This window comes from Mchenga conophoros, linkage group LG8 (genome assembly GCF_057382185.1).
Source record: "Mchenga conophoros isolate Kocher_MC1m ecotype Shallow Benthic linkage group LG8, M_conophoros_male_GT1.1, whole genome shotgun sequence".
NCBI lineage: Eukaryota > Metazoa > Chordata > Actinopteri > Cichliformes > Cichlidae > Mchenga > Mchenga conophoros.
The window spans coordinates 24,511,979-24,530,716 of record NC_140533.1 but is presented as its reverse complement, the minus strand read 5'-3'; the positions used below and the strand labels follow the sequence as shown (position 1 = coordinate 24,530,716).

Genomic DNA, 18,738 nt, shown 5'->3' with positions numbered 1-18,738 from the left:
CCTTAAGTGAACATGTGTTGTAACTTTCACTAGGATTAGCTTGTGCTTATCTGTATGGATTTGTGTCATATCTCTTATTGTCTGTCATAAGGTGGTGTCTATTTAAATGGTGAAGTCACGGAAAAAATATATAATTGCTTTAATCCAGATAAAGGTTTTTGCATTAAAAAGGGCTTATATATGGTATGTCCAGTGGTTATTCTTCAAATCACATGTCAGTATGACTTTACAGCACTTACAGGACCAAAACGGCCTGTCAGTGAAATGACAGCATGCACAAAAGCCCTCAAGTGCCCATTGTCCTTCAAGCCCTCAAAGACCTGTGTCTGCTCTCAAGTGTCATCCACCAGCAGACTGTATTTGAGCTCAGTCTACCCAGCTTTGTCGCCCTTTAATTAATTCAACGCAGCACCACTTCCTCCACAGCTTGACGGTACTGAGCTTGTGTGCGGTGTTACAGTCACAGGCCTGAACCCCTCCCGTGCCACATATTGCAGAGGTGAGAGAAGGGAGTGCGCTAGAGAGCAAACAGCAGTAGGTCTAAAGGGCTAAAGCGCTTTGATCCCCCCCGGTGGTCTCCCCCAGTCACAGCTTCTATCTGCCCTTGTTTGTAGCTCCTGATTGGCCCTAGGGGGGCAGAATTGTGATGTTTGTGAAGACTTGAGTTATTCAACCTTGTAAAATAGCAATGACATTTCTGACCTTTTCAGAGAATCCTTGACTTTCTGATTGAATCCCCTCTGCCTCCTTGAAGACTCTTGAAGGGGAACTTCTTAGACAGATTTTTGGAGTAGGAAGAGATGCAAACAGGCACTGCGTAGTCAGTTTTTCATGTAATCACTACTGGTTTTCTGTGGACTTGGAAGTAATGCCACAATTCTTCACCCTATTGGTCAAAAAAGTATGAAGGTACTTATGAGATGGAAAGATTAGCTGATACATTGAACAACATAGTCCCACATGTCGGTGGTTTCTAATCTTCTTACAATGCAGTGTTATGTCATGAAACCTTGTCTTGCTAAGTGGCATGCATTGTCATGACTTCCTTTTAGTTGTCTATATTAAGGAATAATCTATTTTAAACAAATGTGCACAGAAAGGTCTAGGTTATTGATGTTCGTTTAGTGAATTACTTAGAGTTTGGCATTGAGAGGTAATCCACTTGATGTATGAGTAAGGCACTGTGTGCTAAACTACAACTACTAAACGATAGGAAAGATTCTGCAGCAACTTAAGGAAAGAAAATAATCTACATTTTTGTTTTATCATTATAAACCAGTAACATCTTTAAAACCTGCTGAAAATGTTGGATCTCAGCACCTTTAGGCTGCTTTCTCTGTGTATATCTGATAACATCTACTGCTACGGTTGGCCACACTGAGTGTTAGATTACAGCAACCACTCAGTGCTTGTTCGTAGCAAGCAGTTTTACCTGTCTCCTCAATATTTGGTTTCAGCAACCACCACTAATACCATTGGCAGTCCTCGATGGCTTTGGTCTCCCTCACAAAACTTGCTCATGATTGGATCAAGGAACATGACAAAGAGCCCAAACCATTCAAATTCTTAAGAACCAAATCTGATAGAGAGTCCATGAAATGCACCACAATACTCCTGATCGCCTAAAAAGACTCTGTCGGTGGTTTTTATGTTGTGCCTGAATCCCTACACTATATAAAAGATAAATTTAGCCGCCATGGCATCACACACTGTTTTTAACTCAGTGTTGGCAAACATTGAGTTAAAATTCTCAACAAATGCCAGCAAGCTTGGTTAGAAAGCTACACCCATAATGGATCCACACAGACACACAAATCTGCTATTAGCGCTAAGTCATGAAAGTCCTATTATTTCACTCTTAAGGACTGAAGCAGAAACTTCTTGGATGATCTGTAGCTAATAGCAAACCATATAATTCCATTAAAACCTTCTAAAAAGCTTAGCAGCCGAAACATCACTTTAAATTGGAGAACGTGATGCCTACAACTCCCTGTTTCAGTTTCTCTTTCATAAACTGTGGCCATGAATATGTGGCCAACAAAAAAAGAAAGAAATAAGGATGGGGGGCAAATACTTTTTCACAGAACTATACTCTGGTTTCATTTTTAAGCCCTGAAGGTTGGAGCTTGTTTTAATGATATGTTTTGCATGAAAAAAATCTTGATAAAGTAACTAGTAACTGCAGCTGTCTGATAAATGCAGGGTAGTGGTAAATGCTTAAATACCAGTACCAGATATAAATACACTTAATGGTAGTACATTAAACCACTGACAGGGCTCATCTGTCCCTCATCTTCATGTGCGTTTGACAGATTTCGCGTCCACATTGTTTATGTTTTCTATTTTTAGTCCTCTGTTGTCTCAGAATTGGAGTGGCTCATTGTCGCACTTATCTCTTAGTGGCTGATTGTTATGAGCTGTAATCACTGATTGCTTATTTGTGCTTTAATAAACACCTCACTCAAGTGTCAGGCTCACCAGAGATGTCGCCCCAGCTGATTGATTGGCCCTGCTCCACTCAGAAACATTTAAGAGGAATTATTTCAACATCTCTCCCCAGATTACACTGCTTTCCCCTAATTAATGGCTACAATCAATACAATTACTGCCTCCCCATGGATTGCAGCATAAAAGTGGAAAATTGCATTTGGCCTTAAAACCTGAGAAAAGCCTTGATTTAATTATACAGCCTAATTTTTCACCCACTTTTGCTTCAATTATCACAGTGATATGAGTATATCTAAAATCTATTGTCTCTGTGGTGCTCACAATAATGGAGTAATATGTGAATAAGTGGGAATGCACTACACTTAGCTAACTTGTAAGCGGTCACTGATGTAGGCATGAGTAGTGGTCAGGGTTAACAAAGCACAGTGTGCAGGACTGCTTAGTCAGGTTTTACAGCTCATGGTGTGGGTGGTCTTAAAGAATCCGCATTAAAACAGTTGAGCAGTTGAGCTCTGCTAAATTGGCTACTTCTCACAAATGCTGCATCTCTGTTTTTGTTTTTTTGTCTTCTTTTAAATTTATTTTACAGTGGAATCGTTCAAAGAAAAGACACGCTCCCTTGTTGGGGGTTTTCCTGCAGAGATACAGCAGACTGCAATAAGATTATGGTGTATCTGAGTCATGCTCAGCAGAATCTTTTTTATTATTTTTTGAAGTATTTGGGGAATGTGGACGAGGCTAGCAGAGGAAAGCATGACACAAAATTCTGTAACTCTGTAACTTCTGTCGGTGCTGTGCTTTTTTGGAAATCGAATTTCCCAGAGGAACCCACCCGAGGGATTAATAAAGTTCTATCTAATCTATCTAATCTAATCTAAAAATAGTTACGTTTGATTATAAAAGCGATTCGTGGCCACCTGCTGAGCTGTGAAAATATTGCAGGAAAGCCACAAGAAGTAGTTCAAACTACAATCCAGCCCCAAGAAGGCCTCTGGGTCCACCTCCAAGGCACAATGACCACCCCCACTAAGAAATGGGACTGATCAGTGGAAGCCAGAGAGAATCAAATTCACCCAATTGGTTTTTCAAGGAGGAATGATATCTCTCCAGACTAACGGGGTTTAGAAGTAAATTTCTATATTGAGTTGCACATAAATCATTTTTTGATTTCCAATTCATGAGGATAGTTTTCTTAGCGATGCATAAGGCAGTAGGAACTATGTGTGATGCATTTGCTTCTATATCTAATTCACTTGCATCACCTAAAATGCACAGTGGGTGAGGTTGGGATACAGCAATTGAACGATGTGAATGTGTCTTCACATGTCCTCTGCCAGAATCTCTGAACAGACGTACAAGACCATATAGCAAACATATAGTTCACTTTATATAAAACTACCTATGTGCAAGGCCCATTTGGAACATCCTTTGTCCTGTAAAGTGTGTTCTATGGAGAGCTTTGTGTCTAAAAATATCGATCTTCACTTTGATTTTGCTATCAGGAGGGAAATGGAAGTCATCCATTTTTGACTTTTTTGATTTTGAATTTGTGGGTACAGAGATTTAAATATTCTGTTCTGTGTTAAGTATTTCTAAGTTCAGTCAACTGGGGTTAAATATCACCTGTATGGTGGACCATAATTGGTGATATTCAAGAAATGTACTGTCGCTGACTTTGAACTTGTTCTTCTGTAGAGTTCTTGTCCAATTATGGGTTTTCTAATAAGCTTCATTTGATACATTTTAAAGCCTACAGCAATCTGTTGGCTAAGAAGTAGTAATAAAAATCTGGTAGTTCTAGACCATCATTATCTTTAGACTCGAGAAAATGTCAGATTAATTGAAACTGTTATTTGTAGCCCTAAAAGCATAATTAAACAGTAGCTAATAAATAACAGGTTTCACCTGATTAATTAATTTACCTGCCTCTGAGATTAAACGCCAGCTGATCTTCCAGCATCATATAGGAACAGATGTTTGAACATGCAATAATCCATCTGTAATTCTCTTACGTTTCACATATTTTATTTTATTTTTATTTTTTATATGAGCAGCTCTTGTGTGACGTCTCAATCTCTGTCTCTCTCTCCACCCATCCTTGGCCAGCCTCATGTCTTATTTGCATCTGGTATCCTCTGTGAATTTTTGAAATGAACACTGACATTTGGGACGTCTCAATCTCCACGCCTCCTTACCCAGCGTTGCACCTTGAGAAAATCGTTCTTCAATTATCATCATTATTTCCTCCTTCCACTGTCCCAGCCACTGCCGACCCACCAAATCATTTGTTCCGCTGAAAGGGAAAATGTGACATTTTCAGATCCATTGTCGCAGCTGAAAAATAAGGAGTGAAGGTTAAGAGTAGAAAGGTGTAATTGAAATGTTTAAGTACGATGCCCTCAGGAAAAGCAGTGGCTGGATTAAATGCTGCAACAGAAGTACTTGACATATTTTAGTCACCGTCCAAATAGTCTGGCTTTCTTAGAGATGAGGTGCTGTGTCATTATGTGCAAACATCAGTTCTTCTGCACTGTGCCACAGTATGTCACATTAAAGTTACTTGAGGGGAGTCGAAATGTCCCTGTAGCTGCCTTTCGTTGAACTTACTTCAGATGAATGGTGGTGCACAACTGAAGGGGTAATACTTATAGTAGAAATATAATAGAAGTTTTTCTAAACTGAAACTGCTCTTATTTCCCAAAATTTGAGATTTCTGCTCCAAGTTCTTTTCTGCATTTTAATGAAAATGTAATGTTTGGTTGTGCTCAGACACGCTATGTGTATGGTAAGTGTAAAGCTATAGCTAACAGCAGGCCTGGGGACCCACCCAAAGGGCAAGAAACATAACAAACCCACAAGTGTTTTAAGTAGAATTCTTTGGTCTGAAAATCAAATCTGGAAGAAAAACAAGTGTATAGATGTGATTTTCTTTTCACAATTAAAAAAATGAGTGCTCAATGCTATAGTATTTCCAAACTAAATGAACCAGAAAATATTTTAGAGTAAAACAAAAAAAAGGAGGCAAATCTAACCCAAGTAAAATTGCCAAGTGACAGTTCTTTTATTTATTAGAAAGAATTGTAAACTTTAAAGTTGTTGAGAAACTGTTCAGCGAGATGACACGCGAGCTAATCTAGAAACTGCAGCAGCAGCAGCCCGAAATCGCCGTGGATTTACACTTTTATGAAAAAGCTCTGGCTGCTTCATTTTCAATCAAATGTTAGATACTTTAAAGCTTTGACTGAATTTGAGTTGAGATGGTTACTTTTTAATTTCCGGTAAGAAAAACTGCACTCTCCATTTTAAACCATTCCTGCATGCTATTTCTAATTCTTTAAGAAGGAAGCTAGTTGGGGCCCATCAAATATTTGTGCCCGGGGGTCTCTAAGATGATGATCTCGGCAGTTAACTTAGCTCAGCTTAGTATAATGACTAGAAACAAAGAAAATGTGCTACCATGTTCTGTCACAAAAGCTTAATACTTAATGTGGTATATTGTTTGAGTATTTGTAGTAGTTGCGCTCCATTTCTTCCTCAGTGTCAGGTGGGATTTCCTGCAGCTCCCATGAGATAGCTAAAGAGGTGCATTTAAATAGGATAAAACCAGACCAGATGTTTCCACTCATAGCTAGGCTGTGCAGCCATTGGCTGTTGGTTTTTTTTATTTAGGCAGATATAACACCTCCTCTATTCACCCTGCTCACTCCCCCCCACCCCCAACAACAGCATCCAATACACACTCAACACAAGGCTCCAGCCTGTCTCTCTCAACCACCCAGGTTAGGAGGGAACTGAGGAGGATTAATGGCAAGAAGGCAGCGGGTCCAGATGGCATCAGCTCGAGGGTCGTCAGGTCCTGCGCGGACCAACTGTGTGGGGTGATGGAGCACCTCTTCAACCTGAGCCTGAGGTTGGGAAGAGTCCCACAGCTCTGGAAAACCTCCTGTGTTGTACCAGTGCCAAAGACTTCACGCCCCAAGGACCTCAACAGATACAGGCCGGTGGCTCTGACATCCCACCTGATGAAGACCCTGGAGCGGTTGGTCCTGGCTCAGCTTCGGCGCCTAATAAGCTCATCACTGGACCCACTTCAGTTTGCCTACCAGCCTGGCATTGGAGCGGATGATGCCGTCATTCACCTCCTACATCGTTCCCTCGCTCACCTGGAGACCACTGGAAGCACTGTGAGAATCATGTTCTTTGATTTCTCCAGTGCCTTCAACACCATTCTTCCCTCGGTTCTAAAGGACAAGCTGGTGAACTCTGGAGTGGACCATCACCTCACTACCTGGATCCTGGACTACCTCACCGACCGACCACAGTATGTGAGGACTCAGGGCTGTGTGTCGGACAGGGTCGTCTGCAGTACGGGGGCCCCACAGGGAACGGTTCTGGCTCCGTTCCTCTTCACCATCTACACTGCAGACTTCTCCCACAATTCCACCCAGTGCTTCCTGCAGAAGTTCTCTGATGACTCTGCAATAGTCGGCCTCATCACTGATGGGGACGACAAGGAGTACAGAGGACTGACCCAAGACTTTGTGGACTGGTGCCAGCTGAACTACCTCCAGATCAACGCCAGTAAAACCAAGGAACTGGTGGTAGACTTCCGCAGGCACAAGCATTCTCCACTGCAACCACTGAACATCCAAGGTATGGACATTGAGGCTGTGGACAGCTACAGGTACCTTGGTGTTCATCTGAACAATAGACTGGACTGGACTCATAACTCAGACGCCCTCTACAGGAAAGGGCAGAGCAGGCTGTACCTGCTGCGGAGACTCAGGTCGTTTGGAGTGGAGGGCCCACTCCTGAAGAAATTCTATGACTCTGTTGTGGCTTCTGCTATCTTTTATGGCGTGGTCTGCTGGGGCGGCAGCATCTCTGCTGGGGACAGGAAGAGACTGAACAGGGTGATCCGAAGGGCCAGCTCTGTTCTAGGATGCCCTCTGGACCCAGTGGAGGTGGTGAGTGACAGGAGAACGGCGGCTAAGCTGTCATCCCTGTTGGACAACATCTCCCACCCCATGCAGCAGACTGTGACAGCACTGAGCAGCTCCTTCAGTGGGAGACTGCGGCACCCACGGTGTGGGACGGAGAGATTTCGCAGGTCTTTCCTCCCCACTGCTGTCAGACTCCATAATAAAGACTTTAACTGATCAAGCACACACATCCATACATATGCAATAATACTAAGTGCAATAATCCTTTCTGTCATCGTTGTATTTTTACTCAGTTGTATATAGCATTCGTATTCTATTTTTATCTTATTGTATATTTATTTTTATTTTATTCTACTGTATATAGTATTTTATTTTATTCTATTCTGTACAGTTGTGTACTGTATTTATTCTTATTGTATTCTAATTTTTGCCTCATAATTTTTGCACTGTCCACTTCCTGCTGTGACAAAACAAATTTCCCACGTGTGGGACTAATAAAGGTTATCTTATCTTATCTTATCTTATCTTATCTTATCTTATCTTATCTTATCTTATCTTATCTTATCTTATCTTATCTTATCTTATCTTATATAAGACGTGTATCAGGCTGATCGTTCTTTCTGCCCTTTTTTATGCACACATTAAAAAAATCAGTAAATCAAGTTCTGATTATGGCAATTTAAATTGGAAAGCAAAAAAGACTGATTTAAAAAAAAAAAAAAGAAGAAGCTCACTTGAAAATGAGAAAACTCATAATATATTAATGATTGTTGAGGTGTTGCTTATTTTAATGTAAAGAAAAGGTAAAAGAAAGGTGAGGCTTAAAGTGAAAAATCTCAGATCCATCTTTCATCTATAAATATATCAGGTAAATAGAGGAAAGGACCACAGGGAAGACGAACTAGAAGTGGAAGGGATGATAAAACAATAATATAATAATATTGAAAGAGCTGCACTGTCTGGTGTGGGAATAAAGATTATAGTTTATATCTTGAGGCTGAAGATGCCAGGCGTTCTGCAAGGATGTTTACACATAATATAAAGACAACATGCATTTCTAGAAGATTTATATCACTTCTTAAGTCTGTAAACTCCTGTGATGAATATCATAACTAACTGATTATGACTCTTTGCAGCAACAAAGTCTAGGCTATACATCTTTCCTGGTGCTTTCATTCCTTACACACTTTGGTAACCTTATTGGTTACATGTAAGTACAACTACTGTGCAACAGTCTCAAACCACCCCACACCAAAGTATTGAAGTCTCGAACAATAGTTTTCCAGGCTTTCTGTCTTTCAAAGTTTTTCTTTGGATATTGGCTGGCCTTTCCGTCACTTTCAGTCCAGTCCTTGTACCTAACCATTTTCAGATGAATGTAGTTTGGTTGTTAAGCCACTTAACACTGGCCTGTAAATGATTCAAGCATAAATAAGCACCTAATTCACAGGATGAATCAAATTTTATCTCAAATTAACTTTGAGCCTTTCACTGAAAACACATCTTTTGTATCCATTTGGTTTGTTGAATTTATTTAAAAAAAAAAAAAAAAAAAAACTCAAGATGTGCGAATAATAATTTGAGAAAACCAAGACAAAGGAAGTGACAGGCATAAATAACTACAGCAGACGAGCAGTACTCGAAAGTCTCAACCTTAAGAAATAGGAAAAAAAGCTAGCAAAGACCTGCTTGAGCTGATAACTTTACTGTTTACTGAAACCTCCTCAGAAATGGCCTCAGGATTCTTAAGTCATTAGGGTGCAAAGACCAAAATATGCCAAATTGCACAAGGACCAGGCTTAAAATTAGTGAAAAGCAGCCACTGTCCAAAGAAGAAAATTTTTAAAGACCTACTAAATAACTAAAAGTCCCAATTTACAGAATGTCTTGTATTAAAAAAACAAAACAAAAAAAAACCTAACACATGTTGGCTACTCGGTAGTAAAATATAAATGAGGGGTGGCTCAAGACTGTTGCACATTACTGTATGGGCAGTTGAAAAAGTCAAATAACAATAACTGAGAAGCACTAAGCCAAAGGTTTTCTCATTTGAAGTTTCTGAGTCCTCTCTGTCATTGCTGTGGTGGTGAGTGAGATAAAGAAGGCTGAGAATCACTGCTTTTCAGTAGCAAGTGAAGTTTGACCTGTGATCGTCGCACATTTTCTGGGCCTTTTGGTAAGACTTGCAAGGGGGTTAGGATTGTCACCCGAGGGAAATAACTGTGAGTGGAGGAGATTAATAAAAAACATTTAGAACAGGATGCTTACAGCCTAACGAAGCGCCCGACAAAAGCGAAGCTGGTACACAATAAACTTGCAGCCTCTTGAGTTTGGACATGAAACATGGCTGCAGCTGTACAAATAGAGTTTCAAGGGTAAAACAAGGACAGGCAGGAATGTCTTGGTCCAAAAGGAAAACAGTGTAGGTTTCATTGAAACCCATGTTACGATCAAATAATACCATTCCTCCTTTTTCCCTCACCGCTTGTGATCTGATATGTCCCCGAAGCTCCGTCCACAAACGACAAAACTGTGTCCCTTTAATAATACCCTCCCTTTCTCCCTCCCTCTTTTTTTATGCCATTTTCTTTCCTGCCTCAATACCCACCCTTCTCCTCCTCCTCCACCTCCTTTTGCTCTGTGGTTGCTATGACAACAGCAGCACTGCACCATTCATCTGCTGGAGACCTGGACTCCTGTTCCTGTACAGAGAGTGTGCGCCTCTCACATCTATACATAACACGCTAAGCGCTAATGCAGTCACGGAGGCGATTGAAGAGCTCACCTCTCTGTGCTTACAGCAAAGGCTCCCTGTGCCGCTCGTATCGCTCTCTTCTTCTTCTTTTTTTTTTTGTCCTCTCTTCATTTCTTTCTGGCGAAGGCTTTTGGTTACCTGTCAGCTTTTCACGTTGCTGCCATCGCAGAGGTTTCACCTTTGTGTCCCCCCTCCTTCTCTTTCCCCAGTGACACATTGACTGCTGCGTTCTTCCTTCTTCCTTCCCTTTTTCCTCCCCTCTCGTTTTCCTCCTCCTCTTCTCGCTCCTCCCGTCACTGCCATAGCTGCCCGGCTCCGTATCATTTACCGCAACTGAAGTGAGCAGGCAGCATCACCACTGAAACCTGTGGCGATTGCTTCAGAAGGGAAACCGGGGGGGAAGGTAGAAGGAGATCTCGTGTGCTTCTCCGCACTTCTCCTCCCCTGCTTCGCTTGCAGGCGTATTTTCTCGTACGCATTTTCCTTCTTTTCCTTCTTTTTCCTTGTTTTTCTTTTTTTTTTTTTTCTTTTTGATGAGCTGGTCATCGTTCAGGGAGGAAGCAGGACTGCTTGTGTCGCTGGAAGGAGGGGAAGGAGGGGAGCTGGTGCCGTACTCCAGCCTTCAGGAATGCGAGATCTGGTTTGAGAATGGTGAGCCCAGCCACACCCTCTTTTGCTTGTTTCATTCCTCCATCTGTGCTCGCAAACTCTGTTTCACCCCCTCACCCAGCCTCCAACCCTCACCACTTGTCACCTGCTGCTCCACCTTTCCTTGCACGGAGCTCGTCTGCTGCGTGGCGCGGCCGCTGGTTCGAATGACGTTTGTAAAGACACGGGGCTAATGGGAGGAGTGCAGGAAAGTAATTTCTCTCTGTGAAATGATGCATTTGTCAAAGATGTGAACTCTAATCACAGTGTAGGCTCGAGGGCCTGTGAATCAACCAGAGTGTGATAATGTAAGTGTTTTTTCGTGGCGAGCTGGTCTGTTTCATGCGTCAGCGTGGGTGAGCATTCAATTGTCTTTGAGAGAGTGTGTGTGTGTGTATGTGTCTGATGGAGTGTGTGTGCGTGTCTAAAGCGCAAGCTGTGGGCGGCTAATGGTCCTTGTTCTTGTTGTTGTGTGTCTCACTTTTCCTTCCAGAGCGCAGCGTCATATGTAGCATATGGTTGCGTAAATGGGTTGAAGTTGGTGGGGAATAGTCCCCCCCCGCCCACCCCAAACCCCTCGCTAGGTAGTCGGCAGCAGCTTGTTGTTGTGTACGAGAATCACCTTGTCATGTGCTGGGACGTGGTTCCTCCCTCTTGCTGCAGGTTTCCTGCCTCCCTGCCTTATCCCAGGGGACTGCTAGCTGGTGTGTGAACGGAACAAAATGTCTCAATAACGTTGTCTGCCAGAAAAACATGAACACCTCATCACCAGCTGCTATTGCTGGTCTCAGGTGAATGGTTTTTGATGAGGCGCCTACAGCCGGTTTTCACACCACTTAGTATCACCACCTGGAGAGTGCTTTGATGAGCTTACCTTGTCAGCTGTCATTCAGGCTCTTATCATGCAATGACACTAAGAACTTCAATTTCAGGGTGGCTAAGTAGCCGTGTTTATTGTCTTCATGGTGGATCCCTCATGGGGTTATTTGAACTCGATGGAGCAGGGTGAAACGGGTCTCTTCCAGAGTAATGCAGTGCATCCCTCTGTGGTTATGACACAAGGACTTTTGTATTGTTTCCCTCTCTCTTATTAGATGTATTAGCTGGGTGATGGTTGCCTGACAGACGCTGCAAAGCCTTGAAAGTGCGAAGACGGGTATTCAACAGGTGCAGTGGAACACATATGCCACTTTAAGTCATGGTTGAGGCGGTTCTTGTGAGAATACCCACAGAAAATGTGTGATAGAGTATGTTTCTCAAGGTTATTTTAACCATTGCTTGAGTCATTCAAGTGTTTTGCAGTTTGTGTCAGTACCCGTATTTATTCGTGGGCCCATATTTTTTTTCCACAAGTCCTGACTTTAAACTGCAGGCTTCTGAATTGGTGTGGCACACTTACCTGTGTGTAAACTTCACTTACCTGTACCCGTTTGCAGTGTTTCAGAGGGATATTGATTTTATATAATTGCTCGATTTCCCTCCCCTCGTAAGACAAATGGTTTGTAAGCCAAAAAATGAGTTATGAAATAAACTGGGCAGATGTCTAAAATCCAACATCCGTGGGTCAGTTTACTGGCACCACAACCTGCACAGGAAATGTGACTGTGATGTTAATTTGCCTACTGGACTGTCAGTTTTATGAGTCTTTAGTAAGAGAGTAGCATTTGGATTCCACCTACCGTAGATTAAATAGGCAGCCTCCTGAGGGACCATACAGACAATATGTGCCATGCATAAAGTGACCAAACCACAGTAAACTAAGTGTGGGGTGAAACGTATGTTTTACAGATAAAGACCTGCTAATTCAGCTGTTGTTCGGTTTGAATATAATCTTTGGGGTTTGTTGTATTAACTGGGAGGTGAAACTCTTTGAGATTAAATATCTCTTTTGCAAGAGTCTCCAGATAGGGAGCATTAACCTAATTTGTTTAGAGGCAAGAGAAACAAGACATTCCAAAGAAAAACCATGGAAGCAGAACATCTGAGCCACCATGATAACCAGTGTTTAGCCCTGGTTTCGATAGCCAGACACATCTCTTTTTTTAAGCCAATCAAAAGTAAGACAGGAACAAAATCCCAGATAACCCGACACTTTGTCATTCTACCTACATGTGATACCACTGGCCTTTAAAAGCTCGCACTTTGTTCCTCATTCTCAAAGTTTATTAGTGAGATTTAATTATGTGTTGCATGCCGGACTAGTATTCTTGTGTATTAAAGTCCTTTTCTTTCTCAGTCGAACAGCAGTTGTCGAATAAGTAGAATTACTTATCAAGTGAGTCGGTGTTGCCCCTTCAGTAACAACTCCCTGGATTCTAGAATTACAGTCTTTTATTATGATTAGAGAAGAGGCAGTGAGCGCCGCCATTAGCAAGATGAAGTCATCCTTTTGATCCCCACTCCGACCAAGCTCTTTAAAGTCGGCTTCCAGTGTGTGTACCAGGTAACAACCTACAATTAGAAATCTCCCCAAAAGCTTTCAAAACAGCTACAGTAATATGACGCAGCTAAAGAAGTGCAACCCAGACAGAGACAGCTTTAGCAATAACAGGCTTGGCTTTAACTTTCCTTTTTTTTTTGTAATTTAAGTAATTAAAAAAATATTAGGTTCTCTAATTGTAGGCAGAAAGGTCCCGCTGACATTCAGTATGTCTCCTGGCATCAAATGGCTGTTGTGAAAGTTTCAAAGCAAGTTTGCAAGAAGTAAGACGAAGACAAAGAGCTTCATTGTTGTTGCTCACAGAAAGGCCGTCCTTGGCAAAGTGTTTGACTTTGTTGATCGTGGTGTCTCTGAAAGTTTCAGTTTCTTTATGTTTTATTTGTGACAATGACTTTTGCATTTTATTTAACCACCATCATTCCAGCCAGTAACATTAAAACTGCGTAGCTGACTGCTGTTATGCTGATGAGATCCAGTTTTTATGTTGCAGTTTTTACATTTACTGATCTGAACAAATTGATGCTTAAAGGAGAAATATTCTTTAAAACTTAGACAGGAAAGCAGGAACAGAGCGGGAGAATGCAGGAAATTGGGTGGAGTTGAATCCAGGCCCTACAGTAGCCTTCAGCAACATGGGCCACCATCTAGATGAGCTACACCGTTGTACTGATGTCAGATCAATTTTAAGCTACTTAAACATTCTATTCATGGGGTCGTTAAGTGGTTGGAGACTTTGAAAAGGTCAATTATTGTTTTAAAAACACAAATTTCTTTGGTTTCCTGGTATAAAATAAGGGATAAACATTGGAAAAAATGAAATAAACTAACAGGGAAAGAAAACACTGATGTCCAAGTGGGCCAGAATCTTACAATTTTACAATCCCTAAAAAATGATGAGAGGCAGCAGAAAGATTCAATAAATATTTTGATATCAAACCAAACTGACGACAGAATTAACATCTATTTTTTTCTACGCCTAGAATAAAAAGTCTTTTCTCAAAATCACTCTATTCCCTTTTCTGTCTTTTTATCCTTGAGCATTTTTGCAGTGAAAAGGTTTCATTTTGTGGAACCAGAAGAGAGCATACTTGTTTTGTATTTATGAGCAATACCAAGGCTTGAGTTTTTCTTTTAATTTTACTCTCTAAACATCCAATCTTTCTTGAAATCCTGTTAACATATTTTTCTGTGTTAGTGGCACCAAATGTGGAATTTCTATTCAGTGTTTTTCTTTCTTAATTTTAATCCTCCTCTGTGTAGCACAGCAAGCGGCTGCATCTTGCAAGAGAGGCTTTACGAATGAAGTTACTATCTTATGACTATTACTGTGGTTTTTACTTACGTTTAGTTTTATCTAGGTATTTAGCCGTACCTTCTGGAATAGAAGAGGGAAAAAAACCTGTATTGTGGAGAAGAGAAACCCGCAGTGTACTATTAATAGCAATGATAATGATTTGCTTACAAAACAGAGCAGTGGGTTACATATACCACCTCACTGCTTTCTGCGAATACCGCTGGTGAAGAGCTGAGCAAACACTTCTCTGTGAGATGCTCACACAAATACACAGAGACCTAAAGAAGTGTGTTATTGTATGTGTGTCCATGCGTATCCAAACCCTTACGGACTATTGCACAGGACTCCACAGTGACACCAGGCGCAGTATTAACATTCACTACTTGTCTGTCTGCTGTTAACTTATTTGCTCAGTCATTTCAGGGTCCTGAACCCCTACCAGGCGTTTGTCTGGATCACAGCTCCGACTTTCTACCCTTACTGTCAGTCTCCTAACTATGTGTATGGGATTACATGAGGGCCACAATTGATTACAGCTTCTATCTGACATGAAAGACATTTGGGGAGCTTTGATGGTCATTTTATGTCGTCCTAAAGACAGTGACACATTATCAGAATCATCTCAATCAGAACAGCTTAAAACTGGAAGCATGGATCAGTAATCAAATCTGTTTTCTTTGTAGTGTTTATTTTAGCTTCCTAATTACATAACAAGAGCAAAAGCATCCGACCCTCACTGATTTTTCACAAAGACAAGGGTGTGGTTCTCAAGTAGTGTCTGTGTGAGGTTATAAATATCTCCACTAGGGGACCAACTCCAGCTGGGACAAAGGTCAAGACACCCTTGCTATTATTAGTACACTGCATCAAGTGGTGTCCTTGGCAATTGTGCTCCTCTCACTTTCCCGGAGTGCCTGATATTTGACTTTACCTTGCTGCTTTCCTCAGGAGTGCAGTCCTCTCTGGTCTCCTGCTGGGAGAGGGTATGCCAAACGTTCATGGTCACTCCTCTGTATCAACCTGCTGTGGAAGGAGAATGTACACATTTTAGACCAGCCAATAAAGGATTAAAAAAATGCTGCTCGGAGCAAATAAATAAGGTATTTGAATTTATTGGTAACAATACATTAAACAGCATCCTATGGATTTTGAAAGGATTCCATTTTGGAGACTCAATTAAAAGATTATCATGCTGTTACATAATAATATAATGATAAAGTGACATGTGAACAATGGAATCGTGCACAAACAACATGTTGAGCTGGTTAAAACATTGTAGAAAATCCTGTCTGTGAAACGAGGACAAACAATCTGAACAGGAAGTGCATCTATTTGGCAACGTCTGCAGAAAGAGCATTTTTCTTGGCATCTTTTCTTGCCACTGATTTTTGGTTGTTCAAGAATGGTAAGCAGGGACCAGCAGCCAATCAGGCAGGAACCCCCCTCTCTACAGGTTTTCTTGATCCACACGAAAACCTCGCTTAAGGAAGGTCCTACACGGGCAGTTCCTATATTTGAAACATGCACAAAGATGTGGGTGACCCTAAAAGGACCCTCAAGTTCCTGCTGTAAAAACAGCCTTTGCTCCACGGTGCCTTTGACTCACATCATGTTTGGCCACTAAAGCTCAGTCTTAACTTGAGATCATCCTTTGTGTGGGGATTACCAACTTTGTCCCTCTGCTTTTAAAAGGCAGTAACCTAAAACGGCTCCAAATTCTTTCTATAAGTCTTAGATTTAGGTTAACCCACTCATGCGTTGTTGTGCATTTGATATCACTTGATTTAGTGCTGTTGGTTTAATCCAAGCCCAATAAGGTTATGTGAAACGTTGAATTAACAGCTCTTTGGGTTAAGGAAAGCTCAGTTAATGAGCCTTCTTAGGAAATCAGCCCCTCCCGCCTTCCTCTTAAAATTCCGGCTGTGCCTCACCTTGCTCCACTAATCCTCCCAAGGCCTGTAATGATAGATACACATTTGAGTGTGTGCAGATACTCGCACACAGACACTTGCACGCATACATTAAAAGTACAAAAAAATAAAACAAACAGGGGAGGCAGCCGAGCTAATGGACTCGCACATGCTACTGACTGTCGGCAGCCTCCGTGTTGCACGGCAACATCTGGTCTGTATTGTTTTGTTTAACAAGTCAACAAGAGAAGCACACAAAATCATCTGCGGTCTGTGAGCCGGATTATTAAATGCACACTGGGCACAAGTCTTCGGGTCATTCATGGAGACTGGTGAAATAAATATAAAACTGCATCTCTCTGCTACTTCAGGACTGCAATGCTTTTGAACTCAGTTGCTATATGTTGAATAGAATGAATTACTAAACTCTTCATCTTCAAAATTACCCAAACATATCCACTTCATTGCAAACCTTTTAACTTCATAAGCCTAATTGTGGGCAGTTGTCCTTGCTGCTCCAAAGATTAACATCAAAAACATTGTTAATCTTTTCTGAAACGCCTCATATGGGCATAAAAGGACTGCTAGATCACATTATGTGTGATAAGATTGCATAAAATGATAAATTATCAATCAAAATTAAACTTCATTCAACTTCAGGCTGCTATAAATGCTTTGTTTCTGTCTTAAAAAAATCTTCTTGGATCTGTGTGATGTTAGAGAGAGAAGTTATCCTTAATATGGTGGGCAGCTCTAGCTATGAGAAGAAAAGCCCCACCCATCTGCTACGACAGCCAATCAGAAGAACACTTAATGGGAGAAAAGGACTTGTTTCAGATAGGGGATGAACGGAGGGGCTGCACCATTATTTTGAGCTATGAATCATGAGCACAACAGGTCCCCTGCAAAAGTTCATTAAGTAACACTTAACAGTCAGCTTGACTCTTCAGTATCATCATTTTTTAAAATATTGAAATGTGATATTGATGTGACTGTATTGCTCTATGAAAGCACTCAAAAAAAAAAGTCAAAGCTTCATTATTGCTCCAGATTGAGATCACATCATCTCTTTTTGGGTCAGAGCACAAAGGATCAGAGCTGCCATTGCAGCAGTTTGCATCTTTAAAAGCTGAATTCCTTGAATTGAGATGTGTGGAGGACGCGGTGCTGTAAAGCAGCTGAGATTTGTCAATACAAAGAGGTTGTTTGATTGCATTTGAGCAAAAGCTGGGAGCTTTTAGTGCCGTTGAAGTCAGCTTCTGTCTGCGTTACCACCACCCTAAAAAGATGGACAACTCTTCCTTTCCCTGTGCTCTGCTGTTGCCATAGTGACTGGGCCGGCGTGCTCAGTTTCTATAAAGCTCTGCTTAGGTTGCAGACAGCCGGGCAATGTATGTCCTCACCGCTGGTCTGTACGTGAGTGTGTATGTTAATTTGTGGGCGCCCGTGTCTTTGTCTGAGTGGGTGCCTGAGGTCGTATGCAACTGACACAGTGGTAGAGACGCTGCGATGTCTCCTTTCGCTCGCTTATCATTCACTTATCTGCAGCAAATGAGAAAATGTGCATTGCATATTGGAGCTTCCAATTCATATTCAGATCTTGTCATTTATTTGTTGAAAGCCCAGGTTGTGTCTGAGGGGACTGCCATGTTGAAAAGAAGCTTTCCTCTTTCATATGCACAACACCGTGTGAATTTGAATCACAATATTGACGTGCTTTCTGTTTTGTTGATGACTTCGCCAAAGGCTGTGTGTCTGTGCTGACAGTCTTGGGAATAGATATGAGCTTTTTAAATTTTTCACAATGTCCTTTAGCACCAGTGTTTCTGTGGATCCCTCCCTTCGCCCTCTCTTTTCTTACTCTAATCTCACATATACACTTGCATACATGTCGCATGCATATTCATATTCGAACCCGCACACCCAGAGCATGTAAGACATATCTATTTCACGGCCACGTGCATCTGCACATGCAGACAAGATATATTTATTCATAAGCTCATTAGAGGAGTGGATTTGCCTGCTGCCATCCATCACACTGTCACCCATCCTCAGCCTGGCACACACTGACAACAGAACTGCAGGAGAGAAGTCCATGGGATTTAGTCTCCTGGAACCAGAGCTATAGAGGGGATTTACTCCAATAGACAGCGTTTCCCTTCCCTATTTTGTAGAGGTGAGATCAGGGAGACTACAAACAAAAGAAATGGTAATCTTCTTTTCACTGTAGTTTATCCCAAAATTGATATTCTGGGAGGAGAATGCCTTTAGTCTCTCAGTGCAATCAGTGTCAAGGCATC

General features: G+C 41.5%; 1 protein-coding gene and 1 long non-coding RNA gene across 12 annotated transcripts in view; one reads left to right on the top strand and one right to left on the bottom strand.

Annotated features, from left to right (window-relative positions):
- LOC146568831 (uncharacterized) overlaps positions 1 to 10,306 on the bottom strand; it is a 30,693-nt gene extending 20,387 nt beyond the window's left edge. The window contains exons 1-2 of the long non-coding RNA XR_014893661.1: positions 10,177 to 10,306; positions 4,644 to 4,741 (exon numbers count right to left, since the gene is read on the bottom strand). This is a non-coding gene — a long non-coding RNA (uncharacterized LOC146568831). The remainder of the gene's footprint in view (positions 1 to 4,643; positions 4,742 to 10,176) is intronic.
- tanc2b (tetratricopeptide repeat, ankyrin repeat and coiled-coil containing 2b) overlaps positions 1 to 18,738 on the top strand; it is a 171,438-nt gene that overhangs the window by 91,642 nt on the left and 61,058 nt on the right. For 2 of the 11 annotated variants that reach the window (XM_085285143.1, XM_085285142.1), the window contains exon 1: positions 10,680 to 10,797. The exons of the other annotated variants lie outside the window; for them this stretch is intronic. In XM_085285143.1, the coding sequence (XP_085141269.1) occupies positions 10,680 to 10,797 (118 nt within the window). Of the gene's footprint in view, positions 1 to 10,679; positions 10,798 to 18,738 lie in introns of those variants that run through there. 11 annotated transcript variants of the gene reach the window in all.